This window comes from Aspergillus vadensis (assembly GCF_003184925.1).
Source record: "Aspergillus vadensis CBS 113365 unplaced genomic scaffold BO88scaffold_6, whole genome shotgun sequence".
In the NCBI taxonomy this organism is placed as follows: domain Eukaryota; kingdom Fungi; phylum Ascomycota; class Eurotiomycetes; order Eurotiales; family Aspergillaceae; genus Aspergillus; species Aspergillus vadensis.
The window spans coordinates 775,041-789,808 of record NW_020292044.1 but is presented as its reverse complement, the minus strand read 5'-3'; the positions used below and the strand labels follow the sequence as shown (position 1 = coordinate 789,808).

At 48.9% G+C, this 14,768-nt stretch overlaps 4 protein-coding genes across 4 annotated transcripts; 3 read left to right on the top strand and 1 right to left on the bottom strand.

The window, feature by feature from the left end:
• Positions 1–3: 3 nt before the first annotated feature.
• Positions 4–1,727, bottom strand: BO88DRAFT_451845 (putative MFS transporter Seo1; the record flags this gene model as incomplete). The annotated part of the gene is made up of 5 exons (XM_025710660.1): positions 4–142; positions 191–1,097; positions 1,148–1,181; positions 1,238–1,488; positions 1,577–1,727. The coding sequence occupies 5 exons, from the start codon at positions 1,725–1,727 to the stop codon at positions 4–6; spliced, it is 1,482 nt and encodes a 493-aa protein (XP_025564962.1).
• Positions 1,728–4,474: 2,747 nt separating this feature from the next.
• BO88DRAFT_335871 (dienelactone hydrolase family protein) lies at positions 4,475–5,389 on the top strand (the record flags this gene model as incomplete). Its single annotated transcript, XM_025702873.1, has 4 exons — positions 4,475–4,503; positions 4,553–4,623; positions 4,673–4,720; positions 4,782–5,389. The coding sequence occupies 4 exons, from the start codon at positions 4,475–4,477 to the stop codon at positions 5,387–5,389; spliced, it is 756 nt and encodes a 251-aa protein (XP_025564961.1).
• A 331-nt stretch (positions 5,390–5,720) lies between these two features.
• BO88DRAFT_246585 (uncharacterized protein) lies at positions 5,721–9,201 on the top strand. Its single transcript, XM_025702179.1, has 2 exons — positions 5,721–6,204; positions 6,261–9,201. Exons 1-2 carry the CDS (start codon positions 5,983–5,985, stop codon positions 9,048–9,050), a joined length of 3,012 nt encoding a protein of 1,003 aa, XP_025564960.1. The 5' UTR covers positions 5,721–5,982; the 3' UTR covers positions 9,051–9,201.
• On the top strand, positions 9,202–9,731 carry BO88DRAFT_246509 (uncharacterized protein). Its single transcript, XM_025702178.1, has one exon. It carries the CDS (start codon positions 9,353–9,355, stop codon positions 9,620–9,622), a length of 270 nt encoding a protein of 89 aa, XP_025564959.1. The 5' UTR covers positions 9,202–9,352; the 3' UTR covers positions 9,623–9,731.
• Positions 9,732–14,768: the final 5,037 nt, after the last annotated feature.

Here is a 14,768-nt window from a genome sequence, read left to right as displayed (position 1 = left end):
TCTTCACTTGACGTCTATCCCTTCCCCATCAGTATACCTATACTCGGTCTTAGGCCGTGCAACCTGCACGACGGCAGATCCAGACTCGCGCTCGTCTCGAGAAGCCCCCGAGTCCTCATCACTAGCAGCTATCGCGCGATCCCTAGACACATTAGCATCACCCAAACCGCAAGTATCGAAGCAGACGTACTCTCTCGAGATAAAGTACCTCGTAACGTGCGCCGACACAATCAAGCAGATCGCACAAGCAAGCACGAACGAATACCCCTTTGTGAACCTCGGCCCCTCGACCGTCGGAAACACCAACAGCGGCGTCCACGCCGTCGTAGACTGCGCAATCGTATTTAACACAATCAAAACAATCGCCCTCTCATCTGGCGAATGCCGTATCTCACTATTAATCCACCCCATCAACACACTCGACATAGCCACAGACGAGTACATCGTCGAGAACGCAAACCACAGCGCCGACTCCGGCACATCCCAAATAACCTGAATCACCAGACCAATGATATTCCACACATGCGCCAGCGTAATCGCCCACGCCGGCCCCAAGACCAAATCCGACGCGAAGCACACCAACAGAGTGTAAAACATACCCAGCCCGGGCGCGATCGCAAACAACTCGTTGACTTTACTAGTCGAGTACCGATTCAGACTCTTCAACCAGAGAAGATACCCACCCGTGTTGGTTTGCACGCACGCGTTCCAGAAGAAAATGTCCACGCACAGCAGGGCCCAGGGCTTCCAGTTCCGTAGTACACGCGCACAGGTCTTCCATGAGACGCTTGATTCCTGGACCCCGTGTCCGGCTTTCTGTAGCCGGGTTCGGACGAGTTGGATGTCCGATTTGCTGAGCACGATTCGGTTTGGTTTGTCCGGCGTCCCGGGGAGGACTATGAAGCCTAGGATCCCGACGGGGATGGTGATCACCGCGCATATTATGTACATCCATCGCCATCCGGCGAGGCCGTTGACTCCGTCGAGTTGCGCGGATGCTCCCGCTTGGATGAAACTTGCGGTTAGAGTGCCGAGTGTTAGGCCGAGGTAGAAGAAGCCCCCGCGCCGGGCGATTTCGTGGCTTTGGTACCATGAGCCTGGAGGTGTTAGTACTTCTTGGAGGGTGGTGTTGATGGGTTAGAGGTACCGAAGATGTAGTGCATTCCGGGGAAGAAGGCAGCCTGTGCAATGTCGGTTATTAAGTGGAATGGGGATAGGGGTATGGGTTGGGATGTACCTCGAACCACCCTACTAGAAAGCGATATGCCATCATCTCTTCATACGAAGTAGCGCGGTATTGCAACAGAGTGAATACTCCCCAGAGCAAGTCCATCCCCGGGATCAGGTACGAGATGGGGTATTTGGTGAACAGGTAAGCAAATGGAAGTTGACCCAGGACGGCACCAACGGTGTATATGGTTTGCAGGTTGACGAGGTCATTTCCTTGGAGGTTGAGGGATTGCTCCATTCCAGAGACGTAGGCATTGTCTGTTGGTAGACATCAGTATTGTTGATTTCTTGCTCCAGCTGGGAATACATGTCTGTGGGTGTGGGGGAAGGGGTAAGAAGAACTGACTGATATTTGCCTGATCGATATACTTCGTCCAGTAGGCAAGAAAAGCATACGGAACAATGAGAAGGTCGAGTTTCAAGAGGAGACGTCGTTCCGATGGTGAGTCGTCTGGCGAGAACCATCGTATCCTGGGGAATCTCTTATTTGCGAACATTGTGATGCTCATGTGTATAGTTTGAATTTGTATAGTATAAGTCAATGAGTGATGAGACCCTTGATATATCTACAATGCGTTGGCCGATGCTTGGAGACGTCGATGTCACCATAGCATTCCTTGTATTACGTGACAACTGCCTATCTACTGCATCTTCCTGCAGCTGCATGTGTCGTGTAAATCTCCGGAAGGTGAGTCTATTCTTCCTGCCTATCTGTTCAATGTGACTGGATGGCAGGATGAAGCTTGAATTGTCTGTGCGGTGTGGGGATCAGCACGGGTGGTGTCAATGGGGGGTAAGAAGGCGTGCTTCTTGGAGGAGTGGTGATAGCACTAGTGAGTGGATCGGATGGGATGTTGATTACTTGGTCGGAATGAGGTGATTTGCGAGATTATAGAGACGTTTAAGTAACAAGTAGTATTCAGAGTATTGAATCTATCTTTTTGTGAATAATTGTATGTCCGTTATCTGATCATGTGCAGTGATATATGCGCTTAGTCCTATAGGCTTCGCTGTATAATCCCTTGCGTTTCAAGGATGGCAATGATCTTAAATGTGTGCTGCAAAGTATACATTGAAACCAGTAGTCATATATGATTCAAGGTTTCTTGTTCAGTAAAGTTCCTTATCGGCCATGCCAGGTGTAACATCAATATCCATACATGTACTTATTCTTGGATACCAAGATTTAGAGGCAGAATGGCCGGCTTGGCTGCTGCAACAATGCCGATACCGGGATGAGAATTAGTAGTGCATAGATTAACCGGCATTTACATGCAGTAGCATATAGTAGCATTTTAGTAGTGAAATTTCTGCTGCAGACCCAGACTGTGAGGTGAATCGAGGAGATACGCTTAAGAACATGACATGATAACTGGCCGATTGTTTCTGGCACCATAGAATATATCCTCTAAGCCGACTGGCTTCAAAGACAAAGTCGATCAATTGATGGCTAGCAAATGATACTGCTGAGAAGTCAGACATTGACATGATCTACAATGCAGTTTCCAGCACGAGATTAGCTTCAACGCAAGGCTGGAATGTCAGCCCTGATAGCTGGACTCATTGATAGGCCTTTTTTGTTGGCACATAGATTTAAAATAGTACCATGGTCATCAAGGCAAATCTTCGGAGGTACCTTATATGAGGGCAAGATGAAGAAAAGCGTGTTATTGTCATGTCATAACCACACTGTGTGGCATATCGCAAAATGCTGGTTATAGAAGATCTCCAATCTTTATATTACTTAGTAGGAGAGACATATACAATAGATTGTAGACATGAAAGACAGACTGAGTCTTATATGAGGCAGCCCACATTATGCATGCCAGCACCGTGCTTGATTATGTCCTGATAAGCGAGTAGGCCCTAAGAGGAACCTGGAATGTGGCGACCGCAGTTATTAGTGGCCTAAGTATGCATCACGCTCTACTTTTTGGATGCAGTGTAACAATCCAAATTTGGTGGTCATGCAAAATGAGAGTTACTTCTGTAGGTGGCGAATGACTAGTATGAACCACATGGCCATGCACTTAATGAGTATAGAGGAGCGGTGTCTGGCTGCTCCTATGGCATTCCTTTCCGTTTCCGGAAGTCTCGACACCTTGGTGCACACAGCAAGGGGGATGGTAAAGCTGACGGGATATTCTGTATGGACCGTGAGCAGTGGAATCGCACGCTACTATCTTTCACAGTCATTTTATACGCTCGTTCAATGGGAGAATGAGAATAGTAGTCTGCTCCTACTCTGCATTGAAGCTTAAGGGTAGTATTACCAAGGCATGACGAGGACACTGAGGGATTATTTATATAGACTTCAAACAAGTAATACTGCATTTCAGCCAAAGTTCGTGGAAAATATGGAAATGATAAGGTGATTATATATCTTAGTAGCCACACACCAACACCAAGCATCTTTGAACAATCGACAATAATATGAAGTAGTTGAGAGTGTCAGGATGGTTGTAGTTGCGAAGGTATACTTAAAGATCAATCCTTACCATGGACCGCATTGTTTAGCTTCCGGTCGGGATTGACCTCGCTTGCAAGCATGTCTCCCAAACCATGATTTATTTGTTCAAATATTAAGAGATGGTTCATTCGGAAAAGTGAATGAGATTTATCTTGGGAAATGGCTGTAGTAGTGGGCGTGAGAAGATTCACGAATGGTCCCAAGGAATGGTAATGGTGGGGCTGACAGGCGTATCAATGCTCAGCCCGGTCCAGGCTATTCCCCGCATATGCAAAATGCTATTTTCCAATATGCTAGAATTGAAGCTCTGTAAAGGCCCATCATAACGATATTCGACACAGTCCAAGTGATTTGATACGAACTTCAGACCCTGGGAAAGGGGAAGAAGGGAAATCCGGGCGAAATCGGGATTGGCGGGGATGAATTCGGATGACGTCGAGGGCAGGTGGGGTAGCTTCACTGCTAAATGCGACTCCTCCAAGTTGCTACTGTGTGTCGGCCTCGCATCTCGGCTCTTTTCTTTCCCCAGCTTCATTTAACCCTGTTGTCGTCTTTTCCTCCCCTTCCTCCTCTTCTTCAATTCTCATCCATCCATCCATCCCTCACCCAACCCAACTCATCCGTCTCATTCTCCCTGTGCGTCCGCTATCCGCCTGTGTCTCTAACATGTTCTCCAGACAGCTTCTGACTCTCCCTCTCAGAAGGTCCTTCCTGACCCCCGTTACACCCCTCTCTAGTCGTATCGTGCGCCCCCTTCACTGTTCCTCTACAGCCATGTCTGGTGTCAATAAGGCCTGTTGCTCGTGAGTAATGCCCTGTCAATGGCTTGTCCTTCATGCTCACCGTCACCAGCATCCCCCCGATCGTGGCCCAGGGCTACCAGGGCAAGGGCGAATACAAGACCATCAATGGCTTGAAGACTTGTAGGTCAAACACACTTGATCAGAAAGGACCAACTAATTCTCTACCCAGACGTCACCGGCCCCGAATCCGCTACCAAGGCCATCCTCGTCATCTACGGTATGATAGACCCGTTCCCAACCTGCCTACCACCCATGCTAAGATTTGCAATGACTTTCAGACATTTTCGGTTTCTTCCCCCAGACCATCCAGGGTGCCGACATCCTGGCCACCGCGAGCGAGCAAAAGTATCGCGTCTTCATCCCCGACTTCTTCCAGGGCGAGCCGGCCGACATCACCTGGTTCCCCCCTCAGACCGACGACCACAAGCAGAAGTTGGGTAACTTCTTCCAAACCAAGGCTGCTCCTCCCGCAAACCTGCCAAAAATTCCCTCCATTGTCTCCGAGGCCAACAAGCTCGCTGCTGGCGGCAGCTTCCAGTCCTGGTCGATCCTGGGTTACTGCTGGGGAGGCAAGATCACGACCTTGGCGTCTGGTCAGGATAACAAGCTGTTCAAGGCGGCAGTGCAATGCCACCCGGCGATGCTCGACCCCAACGATGCCAAGAGTGTCAACATCCCCATGGCGGTGCTGGCCTCCAAGGACGAGAACCCCAAGGATGTCGAGGCATTCGGTGCCAACCTGCAGCAGGCCAACTATGTCGAGACCTTCTCCACCCAGATCCACGGATGGATGGCTGCTCGCTCCAACCTCGAGGATGAGCAGGTGCGCAAGGAGTACGAGCGGGGATACCGGACCGCACTGGACTTCCTCCAGAAGCACGCCTAAACACTGACGGTCAACATGCCATAATGAATGGAATCTGAATCATGAAATTTGTGAAATCAAAAGTGTATATATGACTGTCAGCGAATGCCCAAGTACAGTTTCAGTACAATCATGACCTAATTAACATTCCAACTTAGCAGTAGATATATACTCAGTTGTAGTACGGAGGAGAAGTAGTTGAGTGTCTGTGCCGGTCGGACCATCTTGCCCGACCGGGCCATGCCGGGGAACCGGATGGCCGACGTCATCGCTGGAGCTCCATTACCAAGCTCATTCGCCTTCTTTCTTTGTGTTCTTCGACCTCCCTCGAACCGTCCGGATGCAGCCATCCCCTATGACCTTACCAGTGGACTGATCAGTACTAGCTAGACTAGATCGCTTTTTATCTGGGCTTCGTCCCCCACATCAATTGTTTATCCCCTTATAACAATTCATTAGCTCTCGTTCGGGAGACCGCAATGAGTGCGGACACCATTCAAGTGTGGCAGCATATCTGCTGGTCTGACTGATATCGCCCACACATTGTTCCTATCCTCTTGTCCTTACACAACTTCAAAAAGAACTCCTACCCGTTTGTCTCCGACAATCCCAGAATGTCCTTTTTCTTTGGACGTCGTCATTCCATCTCATCCGCCACTCTGGGTCAGGGCGATAACCTGCCCAGGAACGAGAGGGGCAGGAGAGCTTCATTACCCAATGTGTCCGATACCAACAGTACCGGATCCCACGCCAAAGGTGTAATCCATGATATCTTTCACAAGCATCGAGGAGACTCGGAATCGGGATCCTCATCCGGGACAAAGACGTCTAAATCGGTAAGGGTACCAACGCGTTCTGGAAGCTTTGCCAAGGGGAGCCTGACCATCTCTAGGAGGCTGACATAGCCCGATCCAATCCCACAAAGCCGGATACACTCTCTCAAGACGAACATCATGCTTCTCATCACCATTCGGATCAGGCTGCTAAAGCCCATCCACCACATCATAACGAGGGTCCCTCACACAACCAGCTGACAAAAAAGGACATCGAGACAATCTTCTCCGGGGCTCCATACTTTCTGCTGGAGAAGGGAAAGCATGGACTCTTCTACCCACAGATTATATTCCCTTTCGATGACCACGATCCCACCATTCAAAACCTCTGGGATAGACGGCCCCTTCCCCACGCCTCCTACACACTGTGCACTCTCCATGCTCATTTGCCTGTACCGGATGACTGGGTAATTGAGGGGGAAATGCCGGTTCATCTGGGGCACTGGAAACGATCGGAAGCTCCGAAGCGGGCGACTTTCGATGTCGGGGTTCATGAAGTACCTAACATGCTGTCGGTCAATGGAAAAGACGCTGGTACGATCGGTTTCCGTCACTTTCTCGAGCTGCCCGTCGCCGACTCGGTCATATACGCGGGCCCCGAGAAACCACGACCATGCTCTGACCTCCTCCACATCTCAACTCTACCAGCAACCGAGGCGTATGAACTGATGGGGCACTATAACGACCCATATGCCCAGTGCTCGGACGGTACCGTTCATGACCGGAAGAAGTTGCTGTGCGAAGGACCTGTTGCATGGAAGAGGATCGGTGTTCGCGATATCGACTTGCGAGCCCTAGTGGAGCGTCTCCAGACGCTCAAGACTCTCCGCTACGACATCTTGCACGGGGATACACCAAAGACGATCTTAGATATGGAATGTACTCGAGAGCTGTACAGTGGACTGTTCAATCGATTTCTGTACCCACCAGCGCGGTTTCTGCTTGCAGACGCCGGCGATTCCCATAGTCTGAAGGCTCAAATCAAAGCTTTGACAGTGGTATTGGCCACCCCTGGGGCGTGGTTTGACTTCAGCCTGATCGACTGGCGTTTGCACATTGGGCAAGTATTGTTTGAGAATCCTCCACACGACGACGGCGACTTCCTTGATCCGGACAAGTCTGACAAGCCCTGGGTGCATTTCACACTGGAACGCAAGTGGTTTCTCGTCCAGATGCTGCTCGCCGCGGAGCTACTGATGCGTTTGGATGCCACTGTTCGAGTTGGAATGCTGCAGAATGCGAGAGATATCGATGTTTCAGTGCATGATGTGTACGAGTTTGACCGGCTACGGAGTGGTAAGCTGAATTGGGATCTGGTTACAGTTCGACGTTTTCTGGACAGCTTCCACTTCGCCTATAACCCTGTGGAGCCTGACAACCCTTCTCCGACCATACATGCTCCGAGCAAGTCGCCCGAGCGGCATCACCATCGTGGATTCCTCGAAGCCTTCACACATCACTCTACATCTTCCGCCCATAATGATGAATCCGCCTGGCGGTGTCATCTGGCTCCCAGCCACGTTGACCAGGAACTAAAAGGATTGTTCGTATTTGCAGACAATATTGGCTGGCCAGGACTGGATGCATTCAAGAGCGCACTGCGGTCCAAGCTTGAGGGTGAGGGGGTGGAAAAGAAAATCGAAGCCGCCTACACCATACCTCTCACCAACTCGCTACCTGCAGAGTATGCCACACTGGACTTGACAAAAGAGATGTATAGCAGATCTCCATCGCGCCGGCTGCTCCTCCTCCATTCTCCTCACAGCATACGTCCCTTGAACATTGGTGGTTGGATTACGCGTAGCTGGCTGGCGGGGTTGGTAATCCCTGGCGAGTCCATCAGCCACCTTCTCATGGCAACCATCCTAGAAAACGACGAAGAGGCGATGGCTACACTTGGACCAGTCGCCAACGTTTACGGTGGCTTCACGTACAAGGGAAAGACTTGGTGGAGTAAGAAGTGCATTGTTGGGCGAGTTCTGGCCAGCCAGCCGGGTACAAAGGTCTGTTTGGCGTGGCTGGCAAGCGGCATAGTGCCCAAAGACTCTGAAAGTGGAGAGCACTTTGTTAACACGTGGTTTGAGGTGGATGTCCGCGAGCCGCCCCGACGTCCAGGCAAGCCACGCATCAAACACGGAAACCGGCTTTCCTTTGACTCGACGCCTCTGGGGTTGGGAGAGCTTACGAGTGGAGTATTCTTGCTGCCTGTCGATGGCCCCTGTGATAGCTGGTCGAAAGCAAACATCGACTTTCAGGACCTCACCTTTTCCGTTGATACGAAACGAACAGGCCATAACTTGACCGTGGTCCAGAAGGCTTATGCCAATTTTCTTCTGGCTTCCACTGCTACTGGACCTACCCCAGTGTCGTTTGAGTTGGCCTACAACGTCCGATTCATTTCTTCCCACGAGTGCCATCCACCCGGGGGGTCGGTCAACTATCAGAATCCCCCAAGCACAGCGGATGGCGGGTTGTCATCCTCGTCATCAAGCCATGTCTCTCATAGACATCATCGTTTACCGGGCCACCCGTTGCACCGATCGTACGCGTTCAAGTGGGTGCCTCTAGAATCCTTAGCGGAGACATCTCACTCGGATGGCCACAGCAGCGGACTAGGTAAGGAAGAGATCCTCCTCCTTGACGCGCGGGGCTCGCACGACAAGGAAACATTTGCACGAGCATGGTGTGCGTCTGTTGGACATCATGCCGTCATTGGCAAGGTCGGACGGACCTGTCTGGCGTGTTGCATTCGCGAAGCCCGAGCATTGCAGGTCAAGGTGGTGATTCGCATTGGAGACGGGATGTCGACGCCCTCCTCGTCGATCCAGGTATTGTATGGTGGGGAGTAGGATAGTTTGATTGGTTGACACCTGAAAGGGTCTGGTTTCGGTCGCACGTAGTAATGCCTGCCATTTTCCCGTGTCGTTTGTATGTGATAGTATCCTTCAAAAATACTCTGATCTAGACATGGCCTGTTTGTAGGTATCTGCCTGGTAACTTGGGGGTTAGTTGTGTAGTGTTACGGTGCACGGGATGATGCCCTTCAGGCCGGGCTGTTTGCCGGAAAGGCAAATACCCGTTTGGTGTCACCCACACCATCTTCCTCACTTGCTCATTGCTCTTTCAATCTCTTCTTCACCCGTGGGAAATCATGGCGGGGGTTCTTCCTCCGCACCATAAGTACCCCAAGGCCTTCAAAGCAAAAGCATTCTTCAACTGTTCTTACCGCCATCACTTTCTAGATTGTACTGCTTTTCTTATATACTTTTTCCCCGTTCTGTATACTATACGATGCTGCTATTTACAGCCATCAAGTCGCCAACTTCCCCATCCAGATTCCCTCTTTGAGCTGATTTTCAAACCTTGCCTCGTGAAGGATATTTCGTCTTGGATGGGGGCGAAACGCGCCCTGTGGATATAGATCGGCAGCGATAGGGGATCGGTTAAGATATCAAGAATGATGATAATTGCCTTGGGACGATTCGTCGTAGGATCGTCGACTCGACTATCCTCACAGAAGAAGCTTTCTTTAAAATTTAAACGGGAAGCTCGGCGGTTCAGGGAGACATGGTTGCGAAGTCTTTGTCGAGGGTATTTCTCGATAGATCTATTGAGCTTGGCTTGGGTGGGCACAGTGCGCTACAAGATGTTGTTGCTACAAAGGATGCAGTTCACTTCTGTCTGGGGAAGCATGAGCATCTGAAGAAATGGGCGGAGGTCATGAGGGCCTGATGGGAAATTCCCAATGAAAACGAGACTTTGAAATGTCTTGTGGTTGATATCTACTCTACTCTGCACTTGGGATACGAGAACCCACCCACGGCTCTTGATACGGGCGGTACAGCGAGCAGGGTGAAATTTACAACATTCTATAACAAGCGATTTATGAAGACGTACTGGACAGGACCACACACATGTGGAAACGGCATACCCTGAAACATATTGTGTTTCTGTATCTCTCTGCTCTGTCAAGTCTGTTTCACCCGTTCCCCCCCTTTTCGTATGGCTCTGCTGTGTCTAAGTGTTTGACCACGACAGTTGTACCATGTGCTAGAGTTTCTCAAATTCATAGCTAATGTTTCAGAAATTCTAGATGACCTACCTCAACACGATTTTCGGGATATACCTGCGAAAAAGCTCCGCCAGTTTTCCTCACTGGCGGCTTCCAGCGACCCTTGGCCTTCCCAATAATGTCGGATCATACTTGTTCATTCGATTAACGAACGTGCTTAGCATTTTGGTCCATGGGGATTCGGAATCCGCACAGAATCTGGGCGATGGTCGTATCATGGAATATCGATAAACGGAGAGGATAACCACAAGGTAAGCAATCTGGGTATGATCAAATCTTGCTTGAAGCTAATCATACCTGACTTTCGCAGCCTCTGAAAAAATCATGAACCTCGGCCTCACACACTCGAAGACGTCGGCACAGCTGTTTTCCACGATGAAGACTAATGGCCCGACTGGTCTTTACTCAGTATATAAATCACAGGGGAGGATTAGCGAACATTCTTGGAGCTGGGAATTTCTTAGAGAACTCTCCTCCCCCAGTCACACTTCTGTTGCGTCTTGTCCGATCCATATGTTGGCCTCACAAGCTCTTAACCTTGGTATAAATGGCGAGGCTGATAGTTAGAAGGAGAAGGCTGTAGTGCTAGGATGCATGCTGCATGCCGATTCGAATCCTCATTGGCAACACGTGGTTGGATAGCCACAACACTGCCACTGGACAGGCTTTCCAAACAACAAGCTTTCTCAGTTCCTGCCTGAAACTTTTCACATTGCTTGCACTCCACAGTCGCCATTGCCACTGCTTCGAGAGCTGGATTGACCCAGTCACCATACAACAAACGGAGAATACCAGCAGAAGCTTCCCAGTGTGCCCAGCAAGAAGGTTGGGCCCTCTGGTTTGGGCGATGCAACTCTCAGAGCATTAATATCACTATAAAACGAGTCGTTAGACCGAGTTAGCGACCTCCGGCAGCGCCAGTCGAAGAAGATTCGATGGAGGTGGAGCCCCCGACCGTTGATCACGTACCTGGTTTTGTGTCAACTGGTAGTCTAAAGAAAGCTTTGAGTGGATGTTGACACCAATGTCCATGGGCCTAGAAACAAGCTTATGGCTCTCCTGCGCAGCTGCTACGCCTTCGACCCCCATACGTCCAGGAGGTCTAGACCGAAGCTATTCAACCTATACGCATTCTCTGCGGGAAAGGTGATCTAGAACGTGGCTCGCATTTTTACATTCGGTGGCATGTTGCTCGCTTCTTCGAACAGAGGATCCAAGCAATCGATTTCGGTGTCTTGAAGCAGCGCTTACGACAAGTATTCATGCGCAAACGGCACAACTCCTGTGTTTGTTGATCAGTGTAGGTCCTTGCACCTGGCCAGTCATGTGGATTCTTATGTCGGCTAACATTCAACAAGTCCTCACGCAGATTCTTTGTCAACCCTCATCCCGATTAGGTGTCATTCACAGTTTCTCTGGTATATGCTCTTCGAGCATGAACGGAACGACCATTGCTGGATTCGGATTACAACGGGGAGAGATGATGGGTTGATATGCTTCGGGTGTTACATTACGCGGCCTGATTGGCTCCTGTTAAGTAGTCCAGATGGTGCATGATCGTGACCCTTGGGCTAGGGTACCGCAAAAGAGCGTTTCGTTTGCTGCCACCACACTCTTTGGTCAAGGGGCTACAGCCTGGACACCGGCGGAAAATACATGGCGTTACAGCCACGGGGATAGTACGTCCGATCTTGAGTCGTCGAGAAGGGGTTTTCATAGGAGGATCAAGCAGAACTATTGTTGGAGGTAGCGGCAGAGAGGGACGCATCAATGAGTACAGCCAACAGTGATGCTGTGGGTGAAACAATATAACCAGATAACATCAAGTCAGGTTGTGCTTGATTTAGTCAGGATGCGATCAATGCAGACAATACTTCGTCGAAGAATATCCACCAATTCCTGTTCCATATGTCCTTGTTTCTGGTGTACTTCATCGAATGCTCTCAAAGCTGGCTCTCAAAGCTGTGAATATGACCTTCCAAATGGCACACCGCCGCTAATGTCTACATGGATGTTTCATGGTGCTCTCACTCCGATCAGCTCTATCGTTGGCAGTTTTGGGTCAAGGTTTCGGTTCAATATCAACCAAACTAGATCTCGAGGTCTGCAATGTTCTTGGTGCTCCAGCCTCTGTGCATATCCTCTCCTGTAATTGAACGTCGATGACTGCCTGCATCGTTGTACTCGGGATGTATGGTGCTTTGAAATTGGATTGCCCTTTATCCATCTAGTGGTACCATGCCTGTGGGCTTAGCATGAATTCCAGAAGCCCAGTGGGACAACTCCGTATCAGACGATTTACGGAGACGCCTAACTGACATTACGACGCCTCCACCCTATCGTCTTGCCCTTGTCGGTGCCCGTATCAAAAGAAGGCCTCCAACAGACCCGTCTAGAAAACGACACAAGGTATGTATGATCCCATCAATCTTATCCTCGCAGGTTAGTAGAATATGTTTGGCTAACCAATTGTGCGATACTATACAGGTCACCGGACTTGCGAAGTAATATTCAGACACCAGACAACGCGTGTTGTCCACGTATTTCCGACCATGAATTGTCTCATGAGAAAGAAAATCACGGCACATTCCATACGCAAACAAAAATGCCAGGATGCGTCTTACAACCTTGAAGATATCGGTACTCAGATGCCATCACACACATATATTATAATGTCTGGTCCAACAATGCACAGCTGCAATTGTGGTTGCGGCCATCACAGTGAGCGACGTGGTCGTCAATAATAATCTAGAGAAATTCATCAGGATTTTCGAATTAGTGTGCCATGTCTTTCTACGGCCCTTGCTAGATCAGGACGAAAGATGGGTCACTATCCTGTCATCACAGCTCCTGGGAACTGTTACTGGAGCGTCGATCGACTCTGTTCCTATTCATTCTGGCGGGACATTTGGCATCGGTTTTAATCATCAACGTCCACAGCAGAGCTGGCCCAGATTACACACAATATGGCACCCACCTCACCGTCTTCCTTTCCACTCCGTGCAATGGCTCACGCTCAGTGATCGTATTCTCAGCATCTTCGGTTCTAATATGCGTTGTCTCCGAGACGAATGCTTCAAAGTCTATGCGCAAGTATTCTCCTCTGAAGAGGACTACTTGGACGGTGCAAGGAGGGAAGAGTAATTGGAGATACTTTCCTCTCCATATGCAGACACCTTATTCTTTCTCTATTATATCGAGCTACTGCATCATCTGGAATAAGGAATTAGGTTCTTCGTATGAGAATAGAATACCCCAACTCAGACGATGAGAGCGGAAAGTCATGCTAAACGGCATAGAGGAATGCCTTAGGAAGGAAATGAAGGCAGAGAGAAAAGAACAAAATAAGATACTCTCAACTACTCGGAAGATCCAGAACAGGTAGATAGCGTCCCTTCAACTAGTTCATTAGGATCAAGAAGCCGAAGAGGATATGGGAGATGAGATGAGATCCGATGACCGAGGAAGACGAGGAGGAAACCTCTGACGTTGCTTGCTGTCAGAATTTCATGTTTTCTTCTGTATAGGTCTACACCGTCTCTGAGGAAAAATAAGGAAAAAGGAAAGGCTCGAGTGTTGTAGTAGTAGTAGTAGTAGTAGTAGTAGTAATAGTAGTAGTAGTAGTCCTGACAAGACTATGATCGGATTGTATAATCTCTTTCGTTATTTTCTACTGGGTATATATTTTGCATGCATATTGGGGGAAAGTATTCCTTTTTTATACTATCGCCCATCATTTGACTAATTTTATTTTTACTTACTATATTCTCTTATCTTGAATTCTGTTTTATTTTTTTATTTTTATTTTTATTTTTTTTTTCTTGGTGACGAAGAAGAGGAATGGTATGTACGAAAGGCAATATAGTTTATTTCATGTGGATTTGTAAATAATTGAAGATGTACTGGGAGTATCTAAGTAATAGTTAGCTATTAATCTGTAAATTGAGGAGTTGGTGAGTTGGTACTAGTATATATTTTCAGTAACAGTGCCGTATCAACCAAGTGTTTTGTGGGTTATACCAGAAACATCAATCCTTCTAGTTTCCCTGGGAAGAATAGAACCCAGATAAGTTGGTATTATTGTCCATACTACAAAACTACATTAAGCTTTACTAAATTGCACCTATACTATAGAAAGAACATTGGAGCGGACCCGCGAGCATTCCTCACTAAATTGTTCGCTCCTCCCGAAGGAGCCGGATCCATGTCTTTTACTTCCTTTATAGCGGTCGCTAATTATAGCTTGGCTTGCCTCGCATTGCTGCAAGTTCTGTTGGCTGGATACTGAATCCAACGTTTAGAAAAGATTTGATTCGACCTGCATCGAGTTGGTGCAGTAGGTTATGGTGAGGCGTTCCAATACCCCTGAAGGCACGGTAAGTCTAGAATCTGATTCTAGCAGCGCTGGCGTCTATGTCGAGAGCTAGGCACCAAGGGATAATTGTCTCTGGAAGAGACTACTCTGTGCCTGATGGTGAAACGAAGGCTCTTGACC

What these genes read in the sequence shown, in the direction of transcription:
- BO88DRAFT_246585 (XM_025702179.1), top strand. Translation starts at nt 5,983, where the DNA reads ATGTCCTTTTTCTTTGGACGTCGTCATTCCATCTCATCCGCCACTCTG. An exon ending in GGACAAAGACGTCTAAATCG is followed by an intron (nt 6,205 to 6,260) that starts GTAAGGGTACCA and finishes GACCATCTCTAG; the next exon opens with GAGGCTGACATAGCCCGATC.
- BO88DRAFT_246509 (XM_025702178.1), top strand. Translation starts at nt 9,353, where the DNA reads ATGGCGGGGGTTCTTCCTCCGCACCATAAGTACCCCAAGGCCTTCAAA.